We start from the raw sequence: 20,296 nt of genomic DNA on the forward strand, positions 1-20,296 counted from the left end.
TGCACAATCACACATTCATGCACAATCGCACATTCATGCACATTCACACATTCATGCACAATCGCACATTCATGTACAAACACACATTCATGCAGAATCGCACATTCATGCACTATCACACATTCATGCACATTTACACATTCATGCACAATCGCACATTCATGCACAAACACTCATTCATGCACAATCGCACATTCAAGCACATTCACACATTTATGCACAATCACACATTCCTGCACAATCACACATTTATGCACAATCACACATTTATGCACAATCACACATTCATGCACAATCGCACAATCACACATTCATGCACAATCACACATTCATGCACAATCACACATTCATGCACAATCATATTCATGCACAATCACACATTCATGCACAATCACACATTTATGCACAATCACACATTCATGCACAATCACACATTTATGCACAATCGCACATTCATGCACAAACACACATTCATGCACATTCACACATTCATGCACAAACACACATTCATGCACAATCACACATTCATCCACATTCACACATTCATGCACAATCGCACAATCACACATTCATGCACAATCACACATTCATGCACAATCACACATTCATGCACAAACACACATTCATGCACATTCACACATTCATGCACATTCACACATTCATGCACAATCGCACAATCACACATTCATGCACAATCACACATTCATGCACATTCACACATTCATGGACAATCACACATTCATGCACAATCGCACATTCATGCACAAACACACATTCATGCACAAGCGCACAATCACACATTCATGCACAATCACACATTCATGCACAATCACACATTCATGCACAAACACACATTCATGCACATTCACACATTCATGCACAATCGCACATTCATGAACAAACACACATTCATGCACAATCGCATATTCATGCACAAACACACATTCATGCACAATCACAGATTCACGCAATGTTTTAAGCCTTTCATTATCCTCCAATCAGAGGACACCTTTTTTCTGTCCCAGGGTCGAACTGCAGCTTCAGAAGGACAGTCAAACCACGGAAATCACATTTTGTTTCTACAAAAGCCCAAAAGCAGTGAAGTTGTCAGGTTGTGTAAATGCTAAATAAAAAGAGACTACAACAAATCAATCAATTGAATAGACTGCAAAGACAAGATCATTAACGTTCACATTCAGAAACTCTTATTATTTTTGCAAATTACCACTAACTTAGAATGTAAAGGCAGCAATACATTGCAAAAAAGGCATTTTTACCAGTGTGTTACATGGCCTTTCCTTTGAACAACACTCAGCGCAGGTTTGGGAACTGAGGAGACATTTTTTAAGTGGAATTCTTTCCCATTCTTGCTTAAGTTGTTCAACAGTCTCCTGCCTCATATTTTAGCCTTCACACATTTTCAATGGGAGACAGGTCTAAACTACAGGCAGGCTAGTCTAGTACCCGCACTCTTTTACTATGAAGCCACGCTGTTGTAACACCTGGCTTGGCATTGTCTTGCTGAAATAAGCAGGGGCGTCCATGATAACAACATATGTTGCTCCAAAAGCTGTATGTACCTTTCAGCATGAATGGTGCCTTCACAGATGTGTAAGTTAGCCATGCCTTGGCCACTAATACACCCCCCATACCATCACACATGCTGCATAGTACACTTTCACCCTAGAACAATCACTAATACACCCCCATACCATCACACATGCTGCCTAGAACACTTTCACCCTAGAACAATCACTAATACACCCCCATACCATCACACATGCTGCCTACAACACTTTCACCCTAGAACAATCACTAATACACCCCCATACCATCACACATGCTGCCTACAACACTTTCACCCTAGAACAATCACTAATACACCCCCATACCATCACACATGCTGCTTACAACACTTTCACCCTACAACAATCACTAATACACCCCCATACCATCACACATGCTGCCTACAACACTTTCACCCTAGAACAATCACTAATACACCCCCATACCATCACACATGCTGCCTACAACACTTTCACCCTAGAACAATCACTAATACACCCCCATACCATCACACATGCTGCCTAGGACACTTTCACCCTAGAACAATCACTAATACACCCCCATACCATCACACATGCTGCCTACAACACTTTCACCCTAAAATAGGCCGGATGGTTCTTTTTCCTCTTTGGTGCACGGTTTCCAAAAACAATTTGAAATGTAGACCACAGGACACTTTTCCACTTTGCATCAGTCCATCTTAGATGAGCTCGGGCCCAGTTAAGCGTTTCTGGGTGTTGTTGATAAACCACTATGGCATTGCACAGTAGAGTTTTGACTTGCACTTGCAGATGTAGCGACCAACTGTAGTTACTGACAGTGGTTTTCCGAAGTGGTCCTGAGCCCATGTGGTGATATCCTTTACACACCGATGTGGCTTTTTGATGCAGGGATGGAAGGTGCGTAATAGCATGGCTTACGTGCAGTGATTTCTCCACATTCTCTCAACCTTTTGATGATATTACGGAGTCTAGATGGTGAAATCCCTAAATTCCTTGTTGAGAAATGTTGTTCTTCAACAATTTGCTCGGGCATTCGTCGACAAAGTGGTGACCCTCGCCCCCTCCTTGTTTGTGAACGAGTGAGCATTTCATGGAAGCTTCTTTTATACCCAATGACCTGTTCCCAATTAGCCTGTTTCACATGTGGCATGTTCAAAATAAGTTTTCTCAGTCTTTTTTGCCACTTGTGCCAGCTTTTTGGAAACATGTTACAGGCATTAAACTCCAAATGAGCTAATATTTGCAAAAAAAATAACCGAGTTTCTCAGTGCGAAGATGAAATATCTTGTCTTCGCAGTCTATTCAATTGAATGTAAGTTGAAAAGGATTTGTTGTGGTCTCTTTTTATTTAGCATTTACACAACCTGACAACTTCGCTGCTTTTGGCTTTTTTTTAATCCATTTCAAAAAGGAAAATGGTCGTTAACGCACCGGCAAAGTAGCCTTGCAACAGGGTAGGAAAATGACATGTGATGTAAGTGTCATGTGCTTGACCGAGTGTGTGTGTGTTTGTGTGTGTGTGTGTGTGTGTGTGTGTGTGTGTTAACAAATCAGTGAAAGCCAAAGAGGACAAAGCGAGACTCAAATCAGTTTGTGTTAATGTCAAAGTGCATTGGAGCGCGACTTTCTTCTCCGGGGAGTGGAGCATCGCCACGTACTTGCTCTTGTGTGTGTGTGTGTGTGTGTGTGTGTGTGTGTGCGTGTGTGTGCGTGTGTGTGTGTGTGTATGAGGGGCCGTTAGGGTGAGAGCATTTCAGTAGTGTATGTAAGAGGTCCATCCATCCATTTTCTACCGCTTCTTCCTTTTCGGGGTCGCGGGGGGCGCTGGCGCCTATCTCAGCTACAATCGGGCGGAAGGCAGGGTACACCCTGGACAAGTCGCCACCTCATCGCAGGGCCAACACAGATAGACAGACAACATTCACACTCACATTCACACACTAGGGCCAAGAGGTAATTCTGAATAATGTCCCTAACGGCCCCTCATGCACGTGCACCTCCAGGCCCAGACCGGGCGAGCGTTCACGTTAACGACGTTAACGAGGTCTGCTGGCCCGCATCCCGCCAACCTCCTCGTTAGCATCGCTCGACTTTTTTTCTTTTTTTTTTTGCCGTGTTTAAACGCCGAGCCGTCGCCGCGGTAACGCCGGCGTGGCCGAAACGAAGGCTTCCTCGATGTGGACGAAGAGGCCCGTGACGCAGACGGCGTGCGTGCGTATCTGGTCGCCCCCGGCAACCGGGCAGGTGCATCACTACGCGTGAAATCTGGCATCGGTTCTGGTTTTCTTCTTCGAGTCCCCTCGCCGTGTCCCTCGGCCCAGGAGGAGACGTTTGTGTCCCTGCTTGAGCTCAGGTTGTCCGTCAGCCACAACATTGGCTTTGTTAGTTTATTAAGGATCCCATTAGTCTACACCTGGGGTCCAGGCAAAAAAAACATCACACAATCACAAAACAAAAAGATTAATTGGCTTAATTGGCTGCCTCATTCTCGTCAGAGCGCAAACTGACACTGGCCGATGCGAAGAATTATGAAGTCATATCCAGAAATGCGATAACAATACAGCTAAAAAAAAAAGGGCTGCAATGAGATCACTGGGCTGTGGAGGCGGTTACAGGGCGAGCAAATCAAGCGCCCCACTTTTTTTTTTTTCTCACAACCCCCCCGCCCCCATGTGCTCATTTTAAACTTCACTATTCCGGAGGAAGACACTCCGCTTTTTTTTTTGCAGCAAATTTCACTTCAACTAGAATCATATCCGGTACTATACTGCCTCTAAAAAAGCACCGGTCCCCGCCCCCCTTTTGGTGTTTTTTTAAACTGCCTTAACAGCGCAATGTCGTCATGTCATGACAATGCCGGTTTTAATCAAAATAATTAATCTGGCAAATCTAGAAAATCTGTAGAATCAAATTTCAAAGTCTTTTGAATTTCTTTTCAAATTTTTGTTCTGGAAAAATCTAGAAGAAATAATGATTTGTCTTTGTTAGAAATATAGCTTGGTCCAATTTGTTATATAGTCTAACAAAAGTGCAGATTGGATTTTAACCTATTTAAAACATGTCATCAAAATACTAAAATTAATCTTAATCAGGAAAAATGACTAATAATGTTCCATAAATCATATTTTCAAAAAGATTCGAATTAGCTAGTTCTTCTCTTCTTTTTTTCCCCGTTGAATTTTGAATGATAAAAAGTCGAAATTGAAGATAAACTATGTTTTAAAATTTAATTTTAATTTTTTTCCCTGTTTTCTCCTCTTTTAAACTGTTCTATTAAGTGTTTTTTTTCATCATTTATTCTCTACAAAAAACCTTCCACAAAAGGAAAAAAAATGTCAGCGGAACCCATTTTTTTAATATGTATCGATTTATTTATTAAAGGTAAATAGAGCAAATTGGCTATTTCTGTCAATTTATTTAAGTGTGTATCAAACTGGTAGCCCTTGGCATTAATCAGTACCCAAGAAGTAGCTCTTGTTTTTTAAAAATGTTGGTGACCTCTGTTGTATAGTATAACGGTACTAGTATAGTACCATTATACTAAGGAATCATCCATCCATCCATTTTATACCGGTTGTCCCTTTCAGGATCTCAGCTGCATTCAGGCGGTAGGCGGGGTACACCTTGCACAAGTCGCCACCAATCATTTTCGGTACTATACCGCCTCCTAAAAAGTACCGGTCCACCACGTCATGACATTGCCGGTTTTACCAGCAGAGGAGCGTGTTCGGCAGCGCACACACACAGAGTACTTACAAGCAGACAACCGCGAATGGACGCATGTTGGTGTAAAAAGTAAAGATAAAGGTGAAGTTCTAACACTGAAACAGGAAGAGCTGCTTAATTACACGGTTAGCTCGCTGGCGGCTAACGTCCATCCACAGTGTTTTAGCTACTTCTATATCACTAATCCTGGCCTCCATGGCGACGAATAAAGTGAGTTTCTTCCATGTATCATTATCACTGGAGGACGAGGAATAGCTAGGTTAAAGTTAAACTACCAATGATTGTCCTCTGCATTTGACCCATCAACGTGTTTAACCCCCGGGGAGGTGAGGGGAGCAGTGAGCAGCAGCAGTGGCCGCGCTCGGGAATCATTTTTGGTGAACATGCTTCACTACACAGCGTAGGAGGATACAATAGCTCACCGCCGTCACAATGTGAACAAACGCCATGGGTAGATCTACACCTGACATCCACTGTAATGATACCAAGTACAATAGTCGATACTACTATGATAACATTGATATTTTTTAGCATCACAAATTCATATCATGTTTATAAAGTCAGTAAATATGTCCCCGGACACATGAGGACTTTGAATACGACCAATGTATGATCCTGTAACTACTTGGTATCAAATCGATACCTAAATGTGTGGTATCATCCAAAACTAATGTCAAGTATCAAAGAAGAGAAGAATAAGTGATTATTACATTCGAACAGAAGTGTAGATAGAACATGTTACAACAGAAACCAGCGCGACACCTACCCTTTACATCAGTATTTCTTCATCAGTATTGGTTTATGAGGTATTACAGTATATTTTATTGTATGATCCTGTAACGACTTGGTATCAGATCGATACCTAAATGTGTGGTATCACCCAAAACTAATGTCAAGTATCAAAGAAGAGAAGAATAAGGGATTATTACATTCGAACAGAAGTGTAGATAGAACATGTTACAACAGAAACCAGCGCGACACCTACCCTTTACATCAGTATTTCTTCATCAGTATTGGTTTATGGGGTATTACAGTATATTTTATTGTATGATCCTGTAACTACTTGGTATCGGATCCATACCTAAATGTGTGGTATCATCCAAAACTAATGTCAAGTATCAAAGAAGAGAAGAATAAGTGATTATTACATTTGAACAGAAGTGTAGATAGAACATGTTACAACAGAAACCAGCGCGACACCTACCCTTTACATCAGTATTTCTTCATCAGTATTGGTTTATGGGGTATTACAGTATATTTCATTGTATAATCCTGTAACGACTTGGTATCGGATCCATACCTAAATGTGTGGTATCGTCCAAAACTAATGTCAAGTATCAAAGAAGAGAAGAATAAGTGATTATTACATTTGAACAGAAGTGTAGATAGAACACGTTAAAACAGAAACCAGCGCGACACCTACCCTTTATATCGGTACTTCTTCATCAGTATTGGTTTATGGGGTATTACAGTATATTTTATTGTATGATCCTGTAACTACTTGGTATCGGATCCATACCTAAATGTGTGGTATCATCCAAAACTAATGTCAAGTATCAAAGAAGAGAAGAATAAGTGATTATTACATTTGAACAGAAGTGCAGATAGAACATGATAAAACAGAAACCAGCGCGACACCTACCTTTTACATCAGTATTTGTTTATGAGGTGTTACAGTATATTTTATTGTATGATCCTGTAACTACTTGGTATCAGATCGATACCTAAATGTGTGGTATCACCCAAAACTAATGTCAAGTATCAAAGAAGAGAAGAACAAGTGATTATTACATTCGAACAGAAGTGTAGATAGAACATGTTAAAACAGAAAACAGCGCGACACCTACCCTTTACATCAGTATTTCTTCATCAGTATTGGTTTATGGGGTATTACAGTATATTTTATTGTATGATCCTGTAACTACTTGGTATCAGATCGATACCTAAATGTGTGGTATCACCCAAAACTAATGTCAAGTATCAAAGAAGAGAAGAATAAGTGATTATTACATTTGAACAAAAGTGTAGATAGAATGTGTAAAAACAGAAAATAAGCAGATATTAACAGTAAATGAACAAGTGGATTGATAATCCATTTTTACAGTTTGTCCCTCAAAGTGTGTAGAAAAAAATAGGTGTATAAATGACACAAAATGTTACTGCAGACTAATTACGAGTCTTTGTTTACTAACATACAAGTTGTCTAGTATTTTCAACATTTTATTGAAGGACTAAATGACAATAATAAACATGTTTTACATGTACACTAAAATTTTTTGTTAAATCAAGTCAATAATTATATTTTTTGTGGTGCCCTTTATTTAGAAAAGTATGGAAAAGTATCTAAATACATTTTGGTACCGGTATCAAAATATTGGCGTGGGGACAACCCTCTACCCGCCACACCAATCCTCTCCTCCTTCTTGAGTTTGCATGATGTCATCGTCTCGTCACTGTGTCTTTTTTCCTGCTTTTGTGTGTTGAAGGCTTAGTTTAAGTCGTGACTCATTGTTTTTTTCCAAGAAAAAAGTACCGTTGTTGAACTTTATCCCCGCCAAGGTCATTATTCCTTCCTCTAAACCAGGGGTCGGGAACCTTTTTGGCTGAGAGAGACACGAAAGCCAAATATTTCAAAATGTATTTCCATATTTTTTAACACTGAATACAACTAAATGCGTGCATTTTTAAGTAAGACCAACATTTTTAGAGTATAATAAGTCTCTTATTCTTTTTAATAACATTGTTATTCTGAAGCTAGCCAATAATAAAATAAAATGTCATGTCTGTTGATCATGTTTTTGTTTGGCCAAGTGCTGTTTGTCCTTTGGACTCTTTAAGTTCCTGTTTTTTTTCCACTCCCTTGTCTGGTTTCCTTGGTTACTCATTTTGTCCACCTGTCTCTGGTGGACAAAATGCTCGCTAATCAGAGGCACTATTTAAGCTCGTCTTTGCCAGTCAGTCGCCCTGTGCTGACATGTTTCATGCCTTGCCATAGTTTCTTACCTCATGCCATGCCAAGTAAGTTTTCTTTGATTTATGTTCTTAGTCTGTTTATGCGTTAGCTTTGTTCTTTAGCCCCAAGTTGTGCCTCCGCTGTGAGCGATATTTGTTTGTATATTTTTTTAGTTAAAATTAAATCATGTTTTTACCTAAATGCCATGTCCCGAGGAGTCCGTCTGCCTTCCTGGGAGAACGACCCCGCAGCAAGCTACACCCCCCCGCCCCCCCATCGTGACATAAAATACTTCTTACCATTAATGCGACTTCTTGAACAGGTGCGGTAGAAAACGGATGGATGGATATAAATGCATGAGAATGTCTATCTGTGTTGGCCCTGCGATGAGGTGGCGACTTGTCCAGGGTGTACCTCGCCTTCCGCCCGATTGTAGCTGAGATAGGCGCCAGCGCCCCCCGCGACCCCGAAAGGGAATAAGCGGTAGAAAATGGATGGATGGATGGGCATTATTTTTTAGTACTGTGATTACCAGCGAAATTATTCATAATTATCGCGTTAAGCAATGTCGGCCTAGATTTGTCTGAGAGCCAGATGCAGTCATCAAAAGAGCCACATCTGGCTCTAGAGCCATAGGTTCCCTACCCCTGCTCTAATTAGACAAAATGTCCTCACGGCATGTTGTCATATATCGTTTCTGCAGGCTCACCAACCTTCGCGCCACAGGCACCGGGAGGAGCAGCGCTTCGTGGACCAGTACGGCCAGCCCGTCGGCACACAGGGCGAGGGCCGGAGGGGGCGGAGCCACCGCCGGCGACGGGTGGAACACAACAGGACCCCCTCGGAGAGACACTGGGAGGCCCTGAGGGCCATGGGACTGATGGAGGCCGAGGACAGCCGGGCGGCGGGCTACAACGGCGGGTAGGTGAGGGGGTCGTGCAGGTCGCCACCGTTTGAGTGTGGCGTTCGGTTGGCATCCTGACCAGATACCCGAACCACCTGAGCAGCGGCTTTACTTTGAGCTCCTCACCCTATCCGTAAGGGAGAGCCCCGCCAGCCGGCAGAGGAAACTCATTTGGGCCGCTTGTACCCGTGATTTTGTCCTTTCGGTCAGAACCCAAAGCTCATGACCATAGGTGAGGATGAGAATGTAGATCGACCGGTAAATTGAGAGCTTTGCCTTCCAGCTCAGTTCCTTCTTCACCACAACGGATCGATACAGCGTCCGCATTACTAAAGATTCGCCTGTCGATCCTAACAAACCACTCTTCCCTCACTCGTGAACAAGACTCCGAGGTACTCGAACTCCTCCGTCCTCTGTCAACCGTCTTATCCAAAGTCCTTTCTTCCCCAGACCAAGCAGGAACAACAACAAGTAAAACTTGTTAATGCCCGTCTTCCCGCGTAGACCAAACCCAATTCTGCTTTCTTTCTCCAGCGCTAAGCAGCAGCTTTACTTTGAGCTCCTCCCGGATGGCAGAGCTCCTCACCCTATCTGTAAGGGAGAGATCCGCCAGCCGGCAGAGGAAACTCATTTGGGCCGCTTGTACCCGTGATTTTGTCCTTTCGGTCAGAACCCAAAGCTCATGACCATAGGTGAGGATGAGAACGTAGATCGACCGGTAAATTGAGAGCTTTGCCTTCCGGCTCAGTTCCTTCTTCACCACAACGGATCGATACAGCGTCCGCATTACTAAAGATTCGCCTGTCGATCCTAACAAACCACTCTTCCCTCACTCGTGAACAAGACTCCGAGGTACTTGAACTCCTCCGTCCTCTGTCAACCGTCTTATCCAAAGTCCTTTCTTCCCCAGATCAAGCAGGAACAACAACAAGTAAAACTTGTTAATGCCCGTCTTCCCGCGTAGACCAGACCCAATTCTGCTTTCTTTCTCCAGCGCTAAGCAGCGGCTTTACTTTGAGCTCCTCCCGGATGGCAGAGCTCCTCACCCTATCTCTAAGGGAGAGACCCGCCAGCCGGCAGAGGAAACTCATTTGGGCCGCTTGTACCCGTGATTTTGTCCTTTCGGTCAGAACCCAAAGCTCATGACCATAGGTGAGGATGGGAACGTAGATCGACCGGTAAATTGAGAGCTTTGCCTTCTGGCTCAGCTCCTTCTTCACCACAACGGATCGATACAGCGTCCGCATTACTAAAGATTCGCCTGTCGATCCTAACAAACCACTCTTCCCTCACTCGTGAACAAGACTCCGAGGTACTCGAACTCCTCCGTCCTCTGTCAACCGTCTTATCCAAAGTCCTTTCTTCCCCAGACCAAGCAGGAACAACAACAAGTAAACCTTGTTATTGCCCGTCTTCCCGCGTAGACCAGACCCAATTCTGCTTTCTTTCTCCAGCGCTAAGCCTTCTGGGTAATGTAGAATATAAACATTTAGCAACACACTAGCATCGGGACTTCTTACTTTCCATATACTTATTCACTTGGGTAAGGCAATTAAGAACGCTGACCTAGCATTGACATGTTGGAGATGTTGAAGTGTGATGAAAATCTCTCGTGGTCGGTCATTCACCAACAAGGGTCACCCAAGCTCTATGTGGCTCTCTACAATTCTCACATGTGCATAACGTATGGCCGTTAAAAGTTTTGGGACCTAAATGAATGTCCACCACGGTCTCGGATTTGGAGGTGCTGATCCTCAACCCAGTAGCTTCACCCTCGGCTGCAAACCGCTGAAGGTCCCGGCCTGACAAAGCCAACGAGACCACATTATCTGTAAAAAGCAGAGATGCGATCCCCTGCCACCAAACTAGAAACACTCCACACCCCGACTTCACGTTTAAGGTCAAAATCGAGACAAAGTTAGGCTGGTGCTGTCGGCCAATATTGTAGTCCCTTGTGGATATTTTCATACTAACAGGCCAATCATGACCAAGAGGACAAAGAAATGAAGACCACAAACATTCATGTGGACTTTCTAGTGCAGTTGATGCTGCTAACCAGTGGCTTTCGTCCTTCCAGACACTTTTATGACAACTCAGCGTCCAATGTATACGCCGCCAACAACGCCCTGGTGTCACCTGATGGCTATCGAACCAATGGCTACCTGTCCAGGGATCCCACCAGCCATGGTTCCAACTACCTACCGAGTGTCTCCTACAGTTTGGACCACCTGGACCGTCTGGACAGCCAGGTGAGCGACTGATGCCACCGCAGTTTTTCGTGTTATGATTTCAAAATTGTGTTTGGTCAGGTTCCGGAAATGTCAGCGTATCAGCCCAACTCAGAGAGCTGCCTCCTCGGATGCTGCAACTCGGAGGAATCGGAGGAGCACAAGAGTTATTCCGAGCAGGTAGTGCTTCTCATTGTAGAACATGGATTTCACAGAGCGGCTCGTAAATAAGTGGTTTTCCTTCCAGTCTTACCGGCCCCAATGGCGTCCCCTGGGCTACCTTCCCCTCAGCGAGCTGGACAGCGGCCTGGGATGTGGCCCAGACAGCCCGCATCACCGCGTGGCGCTTTCCGAAGCCGAGACGGACGCCATGTCATCGCTACCCGGCAACACCGCCTCCTCACAAGGATCCTCCTCCTCCTCCGAGTCGCTCATCTCCTCGGAACCCAGCGACTCGGGCTTCCACAGTGTCAGCACCGGCGAGCACAGATGTTTCCATAAGATCCAAAGAAACGCTTACCACCTGCGCTCGGGTCACTCCCCCCGGGAGCATAGGGGACGCTGGGATCTGGAGTCCATCCCTGAGACCACACCAATGAGCCAGGCCGGAGCGCCGCAGTCGTCCCGCTGCACGGTGGGCAACAGCACTACCACCACGGTGCACTTCCACCGAGCTGAGAGGAGTCCCACTCTGCCTCGTACCCACTCGCCACCTTCGCCCTCTTCTGGTGAGTAAACCGGTCATGGAGGTCCATTGAGTCTGTTTGTTGGCACTACACTACTTTTTGTCCATTTTCTTTGGTGGTTCCAAGAGCTTCAGCTTCAGTTCCATTCCCCTTGGTTCAAAACATTCCCCCCCAAAAAAAACATGCCAAATTGAATCGAACCTTACCAATATTGTTCCTCAAAGCTGGTTATGAACACCCAGTGGTTCTTCTTTTTGTGCGACCAGAAGCGGCTGACGACTTTTGTCTGCACCCAGGTTGCCGCACAGAGCCCTGCCAGCGCCGGGCGCTATGGTTGGAGCAGCGTCAAGGAAGAGGGGGCGGTACTATCGAGGCACCAGGAAGAAGTCGAACACTAATGGATCTGAGTGAGGTCCAGCAGCATCGCCGGGCCAGCCACCCTGTAGAAATGGAAGTGAACACTGCGAGGAAGCAGGTCCTTAGCAACCAACCACGTCCAGCCAGCAGCACACCGGGTCCTAGGAGCCGGGCCAGTTATCCCACGAGTTGTCCGCCTTCTGTTCACCTCAGCATAGACGCACTGACTGGTCACCAAAACACAAACAGGGCCTTGCAGAGCGGGGGCTGCAGCAGGCAGGAAGATCTGAGGAGTCACGAGTTGCTTCCTCGCGTGCCGTCAGACTGGCGCGGTTTTCAGACTCTGGGAAATCGAACCAGCATCCAAAAAGGTTCTTCTGGCCCTTTTTACAGCACACTAGGGGCTCATATTAGCCCCCGCTCTCCCCTTTCCTCACGCTCCCGACAGTCCAATCAGAAGTCAGTGAGGAACCAGCTGCTCCGCGCCCGGGCTTACCGGCTGGCACGGGAGAGAAGCGAAGTCACCACGGACGAGGAGATGCGGGGTGACACTGGGAGACCAGGGGACCACGAAGGGGAGGACGGGCCGTGGGCCGGCAGGTACTGGAACCGCACCGAGAGGAGACGTCACCTGGCGTTGTCGCGGCAACACAGAGAGCGTCGTTGGTGTGAGGAGGCAGCAAGCGTGGGTCAGGGGTCGCTGTCTTCCCAGATGGTTCTGGAACTGAGTCACAGGAAGCAGAACCGGCTGAGGAACAACAAGCTACTCGATGATTGGATCACGGTGGAGGAACTCCTGACTCACGGGACCAGAGTAGAGGCCGACAACCAACTCTGTCCCAGCCCTCTGCTATCGGTCACTACCGTCTGAGGGTTTGGGGTCATCTTCAGTACCAAAAGGTCCAGTTGGTTCAACAGTTGGATTCTTTGTTGGGTTTTGGAAGCAAATCAAGGGAAGTTTGAGAATCAAGCAATACGCCTTCTGGGGACCGCCCGTGTTATTTAAGGAGCTATAGAACCAAAAGTAGACACTTAAAGAGGCCTTTAGCGCTGATAAGTCTGCAATGTTGGAGGTTTACTTTGGCCTGAGGTTTCTAAACATGACAAGGTTCCCTTCCCATCGGAGTGTGACAAACATCTAAGCTTCTCCCAAGTTGTTGGGGCTATGGGGACCAGACCGGGGCTAGTTGAACATCTTAGGACACTTCGAAACCAAGCCAGACTGACCCTGCAGCAGCACCTGGGAACACCTTCAGGTCCCCTTTCTTACACAGAGTTCTCAGCAACAGTCCAGTCCCAAGCATGCTAACTAAGACAAGCGTTGGGGCTGAAATGTGCTCTTGCATGGCGTGAACGCTAGGGGGCAGTGTTTTCCTTTTGTAGACCGCGTTAGCTTCCTGTGGGTAGGAGTTGTGAACAACGGCTGCAAAATTAGCTCAAAAAGCTAGCACTTTAAATGTTAGCGTGCTAGCATAGTTTTTATTTGATAACAATTTTATGATTCATAACCAGTACCTTAGTCAAAATCTCCCCTAACTTGTCACATTCATTATTTTTATGTCTAACTATTGTAGTTTTATGTTATTAACATGTTATTATTCATAACAGCCCCCAACAATGTCTAAACCGCCCCAAAAGGTGTCACATTCATTTGTGCTGCAAGACTTTTATGTCTATTACAGTTTTAATTTTTTTTATAGTTATGTTATTAACATGTTATTAACATGTTATTGTTCATAACAAGCCCCCCAACCTTGTCTAAATCTCCCCAAAACGTGTCACAATCATTTGTGCCGCAAGACTTTTATGTCTATTTTACTTTTTAAATCATTGTTATAAAGTTGTTGTGTTATTAACATGTTATTAGCGTGTTATTACTTAATGTGTCATTGTTCATAACCAGCCCCCCAAACTTGTCTAAGTCTCCCCAAATGTGTCACAATACTTTTTGCTGCGAGACTTTTATGTCTATTATGGTTTTTAAACCATTGATTTATAGTTGTTATGTTATTAACATGTTAATGTGTTATTAACATGTTATCAATGTGTTATTACACATAACCAGCCCCTCCCACCTTGTCAAAATCTCCCCAAAACGCATCACAATCATTTGTGCTGCAAGACTTTTATGTCAATCATAGTTATTTAATCTTTGTTTTATAGTTGTTATGTTATTAACATGTTACTAACGTGTTATTATTCATAACAAACCCCCAACCTTGTCTAAATCTCCCCAAAACTTGTCACAATCATTTTTGCCGCAAGACTTTTATGTCTATTTTACTTTTTAAATCATTGTTATATAGTTGTTATGTTGTTAACATATTATTAGCGTGTTATTAACATGTTATTAATGTGTAATTGTTCATAACAAACCCCCAACCTTGTCTAAATCCCCCCAAACTTGTCACAATAATTTGTGCTGCGAGACTTTTATGTCTATTATAGTTTTCAAATTATTCTTTTATAGTTGTTATGTTATCAACATGTTATTAACATGTTGTTAACGTGTTATTATTCATAACCAGCCCTCCCCCCACCTTGTCTAAATCTGCCCAAAACGTGTCACAATCATTTGTGCTGCAAGACTTTTATGTCCATCATAGTTTTTCAATCTTTGTTTTATAGTTGTTATGTTAATAACGTGTTATTATTCATAACAAACCCCCAACCTTGTCAAAATCTGCCCAAAACATGTCACAATAAATTGTGCTGCAAGACTTTTATGCCTATCATAGTTTTTAAATCATTGTTTTATAGTTGTTATGTTATTAACATGTTATTAAAATGTTATTAATGTGTTATTATTCACAACCAGCCCCCCCAACCATGTCTAAATCTGCCCAAAACGTGTCACAATCATTTGTGCCGCAATACTTTTATGTTTATTATACTTTTTAAATCATTGTTATACAGTTGTTATGTTACTAACATGTTATTAACATGTTATTAACAGGTTATTGACGTGTCATTATTCATAACCAGCCCCCCCACCTTGTCTAAATCTGCCCAAACTTGTCACAATCATTTGTGCTGAAATTGTTTTAGTCAAACTGTTACAGTTGTAATGTCAACATTTTATAGTTGTTACGTTATTAACATGTTATTAACGTGTTATTATTCATAACAAACCCCCAACCTTGTCTAAATCTCCCCAAAACTTGTCACAATCATTTTTGCCGCAAGACTTTTATGTCTATTTTACTTTTTAAATCATTGTTATATAGTTGTTATGTTGTTAACATATTATTAGCGTGTTATTAACATGTTATTAATGTGTTATTGTTCATAACAAACCCCCAACCTCGTCTAAATCTCCCCAAACTTTTCACAATTATTTGTGCTGCGAGACTTTTATGTCTATTATAGTTTTCAAATTATTCTTTTATAGTTGTTATGTTATCAACATGTTATTAACATGTTATTAACGTGTTATTATTCATAACCAGCCCTCCCCCCACCTTGTCTAAATCTGCCCAAAACGTGTCACAATCATTTGTGCTGCAAGACTTTTATGTCCATCATAGTTTTTCAATCATTGTTTTATAGTTGTTATGTTATTAACATGTTATTAACGTGTTATTATTCATAACAAGCCCCCCAACCATGTCTAAATCTCCCCAAAACGTGTCACAATCATTTGTGCTGCAAGACTTTTATGCCTATCATAGTTTTTAAATCATTGTTTTATAGTTGTTATGTTATTAACATGTTATTCAAATGTTATTAATGTGTTATTATTCACAACCAGCCCCCCCAACCATGTCAAAATCTGCCCAAAACGTGTCACAATCATTTGTGCCGCAATACTTTTATGTTTATTTTACTTTTTAAATCATTGTTATACAGTTGTTATGTTACTAACATGTTATTAACATGTTATTAACAGGTTATTGACGTGTCATTACTCATAACCAGCCCCCCACCTTGTCTAAAATCTGCCAAAACTTGTCCCAATCATTTGTGCTGAAATTATTTTTGTCAAACTGTTACAGTTGTAATGTCAACATTTTATAGTTGTTACGTTATTAACATGTTATTAACATGTTATGAACGTGTTATTATTCATAACAAACCCCAACCTTGTCTAAATCTGCCATAAACGTGTCACAATCATTTTTGCCGCAAGACTTTTATGTCTATTTTACTTTTTAAATCATTGTTATATAGTTATGTTGTTAACATGTTATTAGCGTGTTATTAACATGTTATTAATGTGTTATTGTTCATAACAAGCCCCCCAACCATGTCTAAATCTCCCCAAACTTGTCACAATAATTTGTGCTGCAAGACTTTTATGTCTGTCATAGTTTTCTATCTTTGTTTTATAGTTGTTATGTTATTAACATGTTATTAATGTGTTATTATTCTTAACAAGCCCCCAACCATGTCTAAATCTCCCCAAAACATGTCACAATCATTTGTGCTGCAAGACTTTTATGCCTATCATAGTTTTTAAATCATTGTTTTATAGTTGTTATGTTATTAACATGTTATTGAAATATTATTAATGTGTTATTATTCACATCCAGCCCCCCCCCAACCATGTCTAAATCTGTCCAAAACGTGTCACAATCATTTGTGCCGCAATACTTTTATGTTTATTTTACTTTTTAAATCATTGTTATACAGTTGTTATGTTACTAACATGTTATTAACAGGTTATTGACGTGTCATTATTCACAACCAGCCCCCCACCTTGTCTAAATCTGCCCAAAACGTGTCACAATCATTTGTGCCGCAATACTTTTATGTTTATTTTACTTTTTAAATCATTGTTATACAGTTGTTATGTTACTAACATGTTATTAACATGTTATTAACAGGTTATTGGCGTGTCATTATTCATAACCAGCCCCCCACCTTGTCTAAAATCTGCCCAAACTTGTCACAATCATTTGTGCTGAAATTGTTTTTGTCAAACTGTTACAGTTGTAATGTCAACATTTTATAGTTGTTACGTTATTAACATGTTATTAACGTGTTATTATTCATAACAAACCCCCAACCTTGTCTAAATCTGCCCAAAACGTGTCACAATCATTTTTGCCGCAAGACTTTTATGTCTATTTTACTTTTTAAATCATTGTTATATAGTTGTTATGTTGTTAACATATTATTAGCGTGTTATTAACATGTTATTAATGTGTAATTGTTCATAACAAACCCCCAACCTTGTCTAAATCCCCCCAAACTTGTCACAATAATTTGTGCTGCGAGACTTTTATGTCTATTATAGTTTTCAAATTATTCTTTTATAGTTGTTATGTTATCAACATGTTATTAACATGTTGTTAACGTGTCATTATTCATAACCAGCCCTCCCCCCACCTTGTCTAAATCTGCCCAAAACGTGTCACAATCATTTGTGCTGCAAGACTTTTATGTCCATCATAGTTTTTCAATCTTTGTTTTATAGTTGTTATGTTATTAACATATTATTAACATGTTATTATTCATAACAAGCCCCCCCCGACCATGTCTAAATCTCCCCAAAACGTGTCACAATCATTTGCGCTGCAAGACTTTTATGCCTATCATAGATTTAAACCATTGTTTTATAGTTGTTATGTTATTAACATGTTATTAATGTGTTATTATTCACAACCAGCCCCCCCAACCATGTCTAAATCTCCCCAAAACATGTCACAATCATTTGTGCTGCAAGACTTTTATGCCTATCATAGTTTTTAAATCATTGTTTTATAGTTGTTATGTTATTAACATGTTATTAATGTGTAATTATTCACAACCAGCCCCCCCCCAACCATGTCTAAATCTCCCCAAAACATGTCACAATCATTTGTGCTGCAAAACTTTTATGCCTATCATAGTTTTTAAATCATTGTTTTATAGTTGTTATGTTATTAACATGTAATTAAAATGTTATTGACGTGTCATTATTCACAACCAGCCCCCCAACCTTGTCTAAATCTGCCCAAAACATGTCACAATCATTTGTGCTGCAAAACTTTTATGCCTATCATAGTTTTTAAATCATTGTTTTATAGTTGTTATGTTATTAACATGTTATTAATGTGTTATTATTCACAACCAGCCCCCCCAACCATGTCTAAATCTCCCCAAAACGTGTCACAATCATTTGTGCTGCAAAACTTTTATGCCTATCATAGTTTTTAAATCATTGTTTTATAGTTGTTATGTTATTAACATGTTAACGTGTTATTATTCATAACAAGCCCCCCAACCATGTCTAAATCTCCCCAAAACGTGTCACAATCATTTGTGCTGCAAGACCTTTATGCCTATCAAAGTTTTAAATCATTGTTTTATAGTTGTTATGTTATTAACATGTTATTGTTCATAACAAGCCCCCCAACCATGTCTAAATCTCCCCAAAACATGTCACAATCATTTGTGCTGCAAGACTTTTATGCATAAGATAGTTTTTAAATCATTGTTTTATAGTTGTTATGTTATTAACATGTTATTAATGTGTTATTATTCACAACCAGCCCCCCCAACCATGTCTAAATCTCCCCAAAACATGTCACAATCATTTGTGCTGCAAGACTTTTATGTCCATCATAGTTTTTAAATCATTGTTTTATAGTTGTTATGTTATTAACATGTTATTAAAATGTTATTAATGTGTTATTATTCACAACCAGCCCCCCCAACCATGTCTAAATCTCCCCAAAACATGTCACAATTATTTGTGCTGCAAGACTTTTATGTCCATCATAGTTTTTAAATCATTGTTTTATAGTTGTTATGTTATTAACATGTTATTAAAATGTTATTGATGTGTTATTATTCACAACCAGCCCCCAACCTTGTCTAAAATCTGCCCAAAACATGTCACAATCATTTGTGCTGAAATTGTTTTTGTCAAACTGTTACAGTTGTAATGTCAACATTTTATAGTTGTTACGTTATTAACATGTTATTAACGTGTTATTATTCATAACCAGTCCCCCAACCGTGCCAAAATCTCCCCAGACTTGTCCTAACCGTCTAAAATATGTTGTATAATTATTATGGTTGTTTTAATGTGTTATTGACACGTCTAAATCTCCCCAAACTGCAAATATATATATATTTTTTCGGACTATTCTAGTTTAGCACAAAGTTGTTGGCCATGATGGTGGTGGTGGGGGGGGGGGGGGGTTAAACTTCACACAGGTGGTAAAAGGTGCGCCTCCCAAAAATTAAAAGGGGGAGGAGCCAGCGAGAGCATATTTCAGCCTTGAGTAAAATAAGAGTGACGAGAGCAAATCATGTTTGGCTGCACACAGGTCATGTGGTCAATTAGTACAAAGTTAATTAGTCCAATTAGCACAACGTTAATTAGTCCAATTAGTACAAAGTTAATTAGTCCAATTAGCACAACGTTAATTAGTCCAATTAGTACAACATTAATTAGTCCAATTAGTACAAATGTTTGTGTCAGAAATAGAAGTGAAAAGAGAGGATGAGGAGAACTCTCTGCAAGGAAGTGTCGATGACCTTTTATGGGCGTCTTGTCAGCTCAGAGCTTTGTAGGATTTAGTCGCCAAAGATGTGTTACTTTGGTTTGTGGACAATCTCCTATATTTGGTAATTATTTTTATATATATAATATAGATATAATATATATATATACGTACGTACGGGAGGATGTTCCTTACCAGGTGACGTTTGTGTTGAGAGTGAGCAATAAGCTATCGCTCGTCCAATCAGGAGGCAGCTCGTTAGTTTGATTGTCGGGAGCAACTTTCCCTTCAACAGCACTCAGGAAACGTTTGACCTCCTGAGTGAGACACAGACATGATTTTTTTGGGCCACATTCTGTTTTTTTTTTTTTTTAAATACAAATGCGCTTAACATTTATTCATTTATTTTTTTATTTTTTCCAACTTCTGTGCTGTGTG

The 20,296-nt window shown here is 41.3% G+C and overlaps 1 protein-coding gene across 1 annotated transcript in view; it reads left to right on the top strand.

Annotated features, from left to right (window-relative positions):
- Nucleotides 1-19,519, top strand: part of LOC133554155 (uncharacterized) — a 21,708-nt gene extending 2,189 nt beyond the window's left edge. Inside the window, exons 2-6 of the mRNA XM_061902589.1 lie at nucleotides 8,951-9,168; nucleotides 11,229-11,400; nucleotides 11,461-11,559; nucleotides 11,627-12,107; nucleotides 12,362-19,519. Coding sequence (XP_061758573.1) covers nucleotides 8,951-9,168; nucleotides 11,229-11,400; nucleotides 11,461-11,559; nucleotides 11,627-12,107; nucleotides 12,362-13,293 — 1,902 coding nt within the window. The 3' untranslated portion in view covers nucleotides 13,294-19,519. The remainder of the gene's footprint in view (nucleotides 1-8,950; nucleotides 9,169-11,228; nucleotides 11,401-11,460; nucleotides 11,560-11,626; nucleotides 12,108-12,361) is intronic.
- Nucleotides 19,520-20,296: the final 777 nt, after the last annotated feature.

Source organism: Nerophis ophidion, linkage group LG06 (assembly GCF_033978795.1).
Source record: "Nerophis ophidion isolate RoL-2023_Sa linkage group LG06, RoL_Noph_v1.0, whole genome shotgun sequence".
Taxonomy (NCBI): Eukaryota; Metazoa; Chordata; class Actinopteri; order Syngnathiformes; family Syngnathidae; genus Nerophis; species Nerophis ophidion.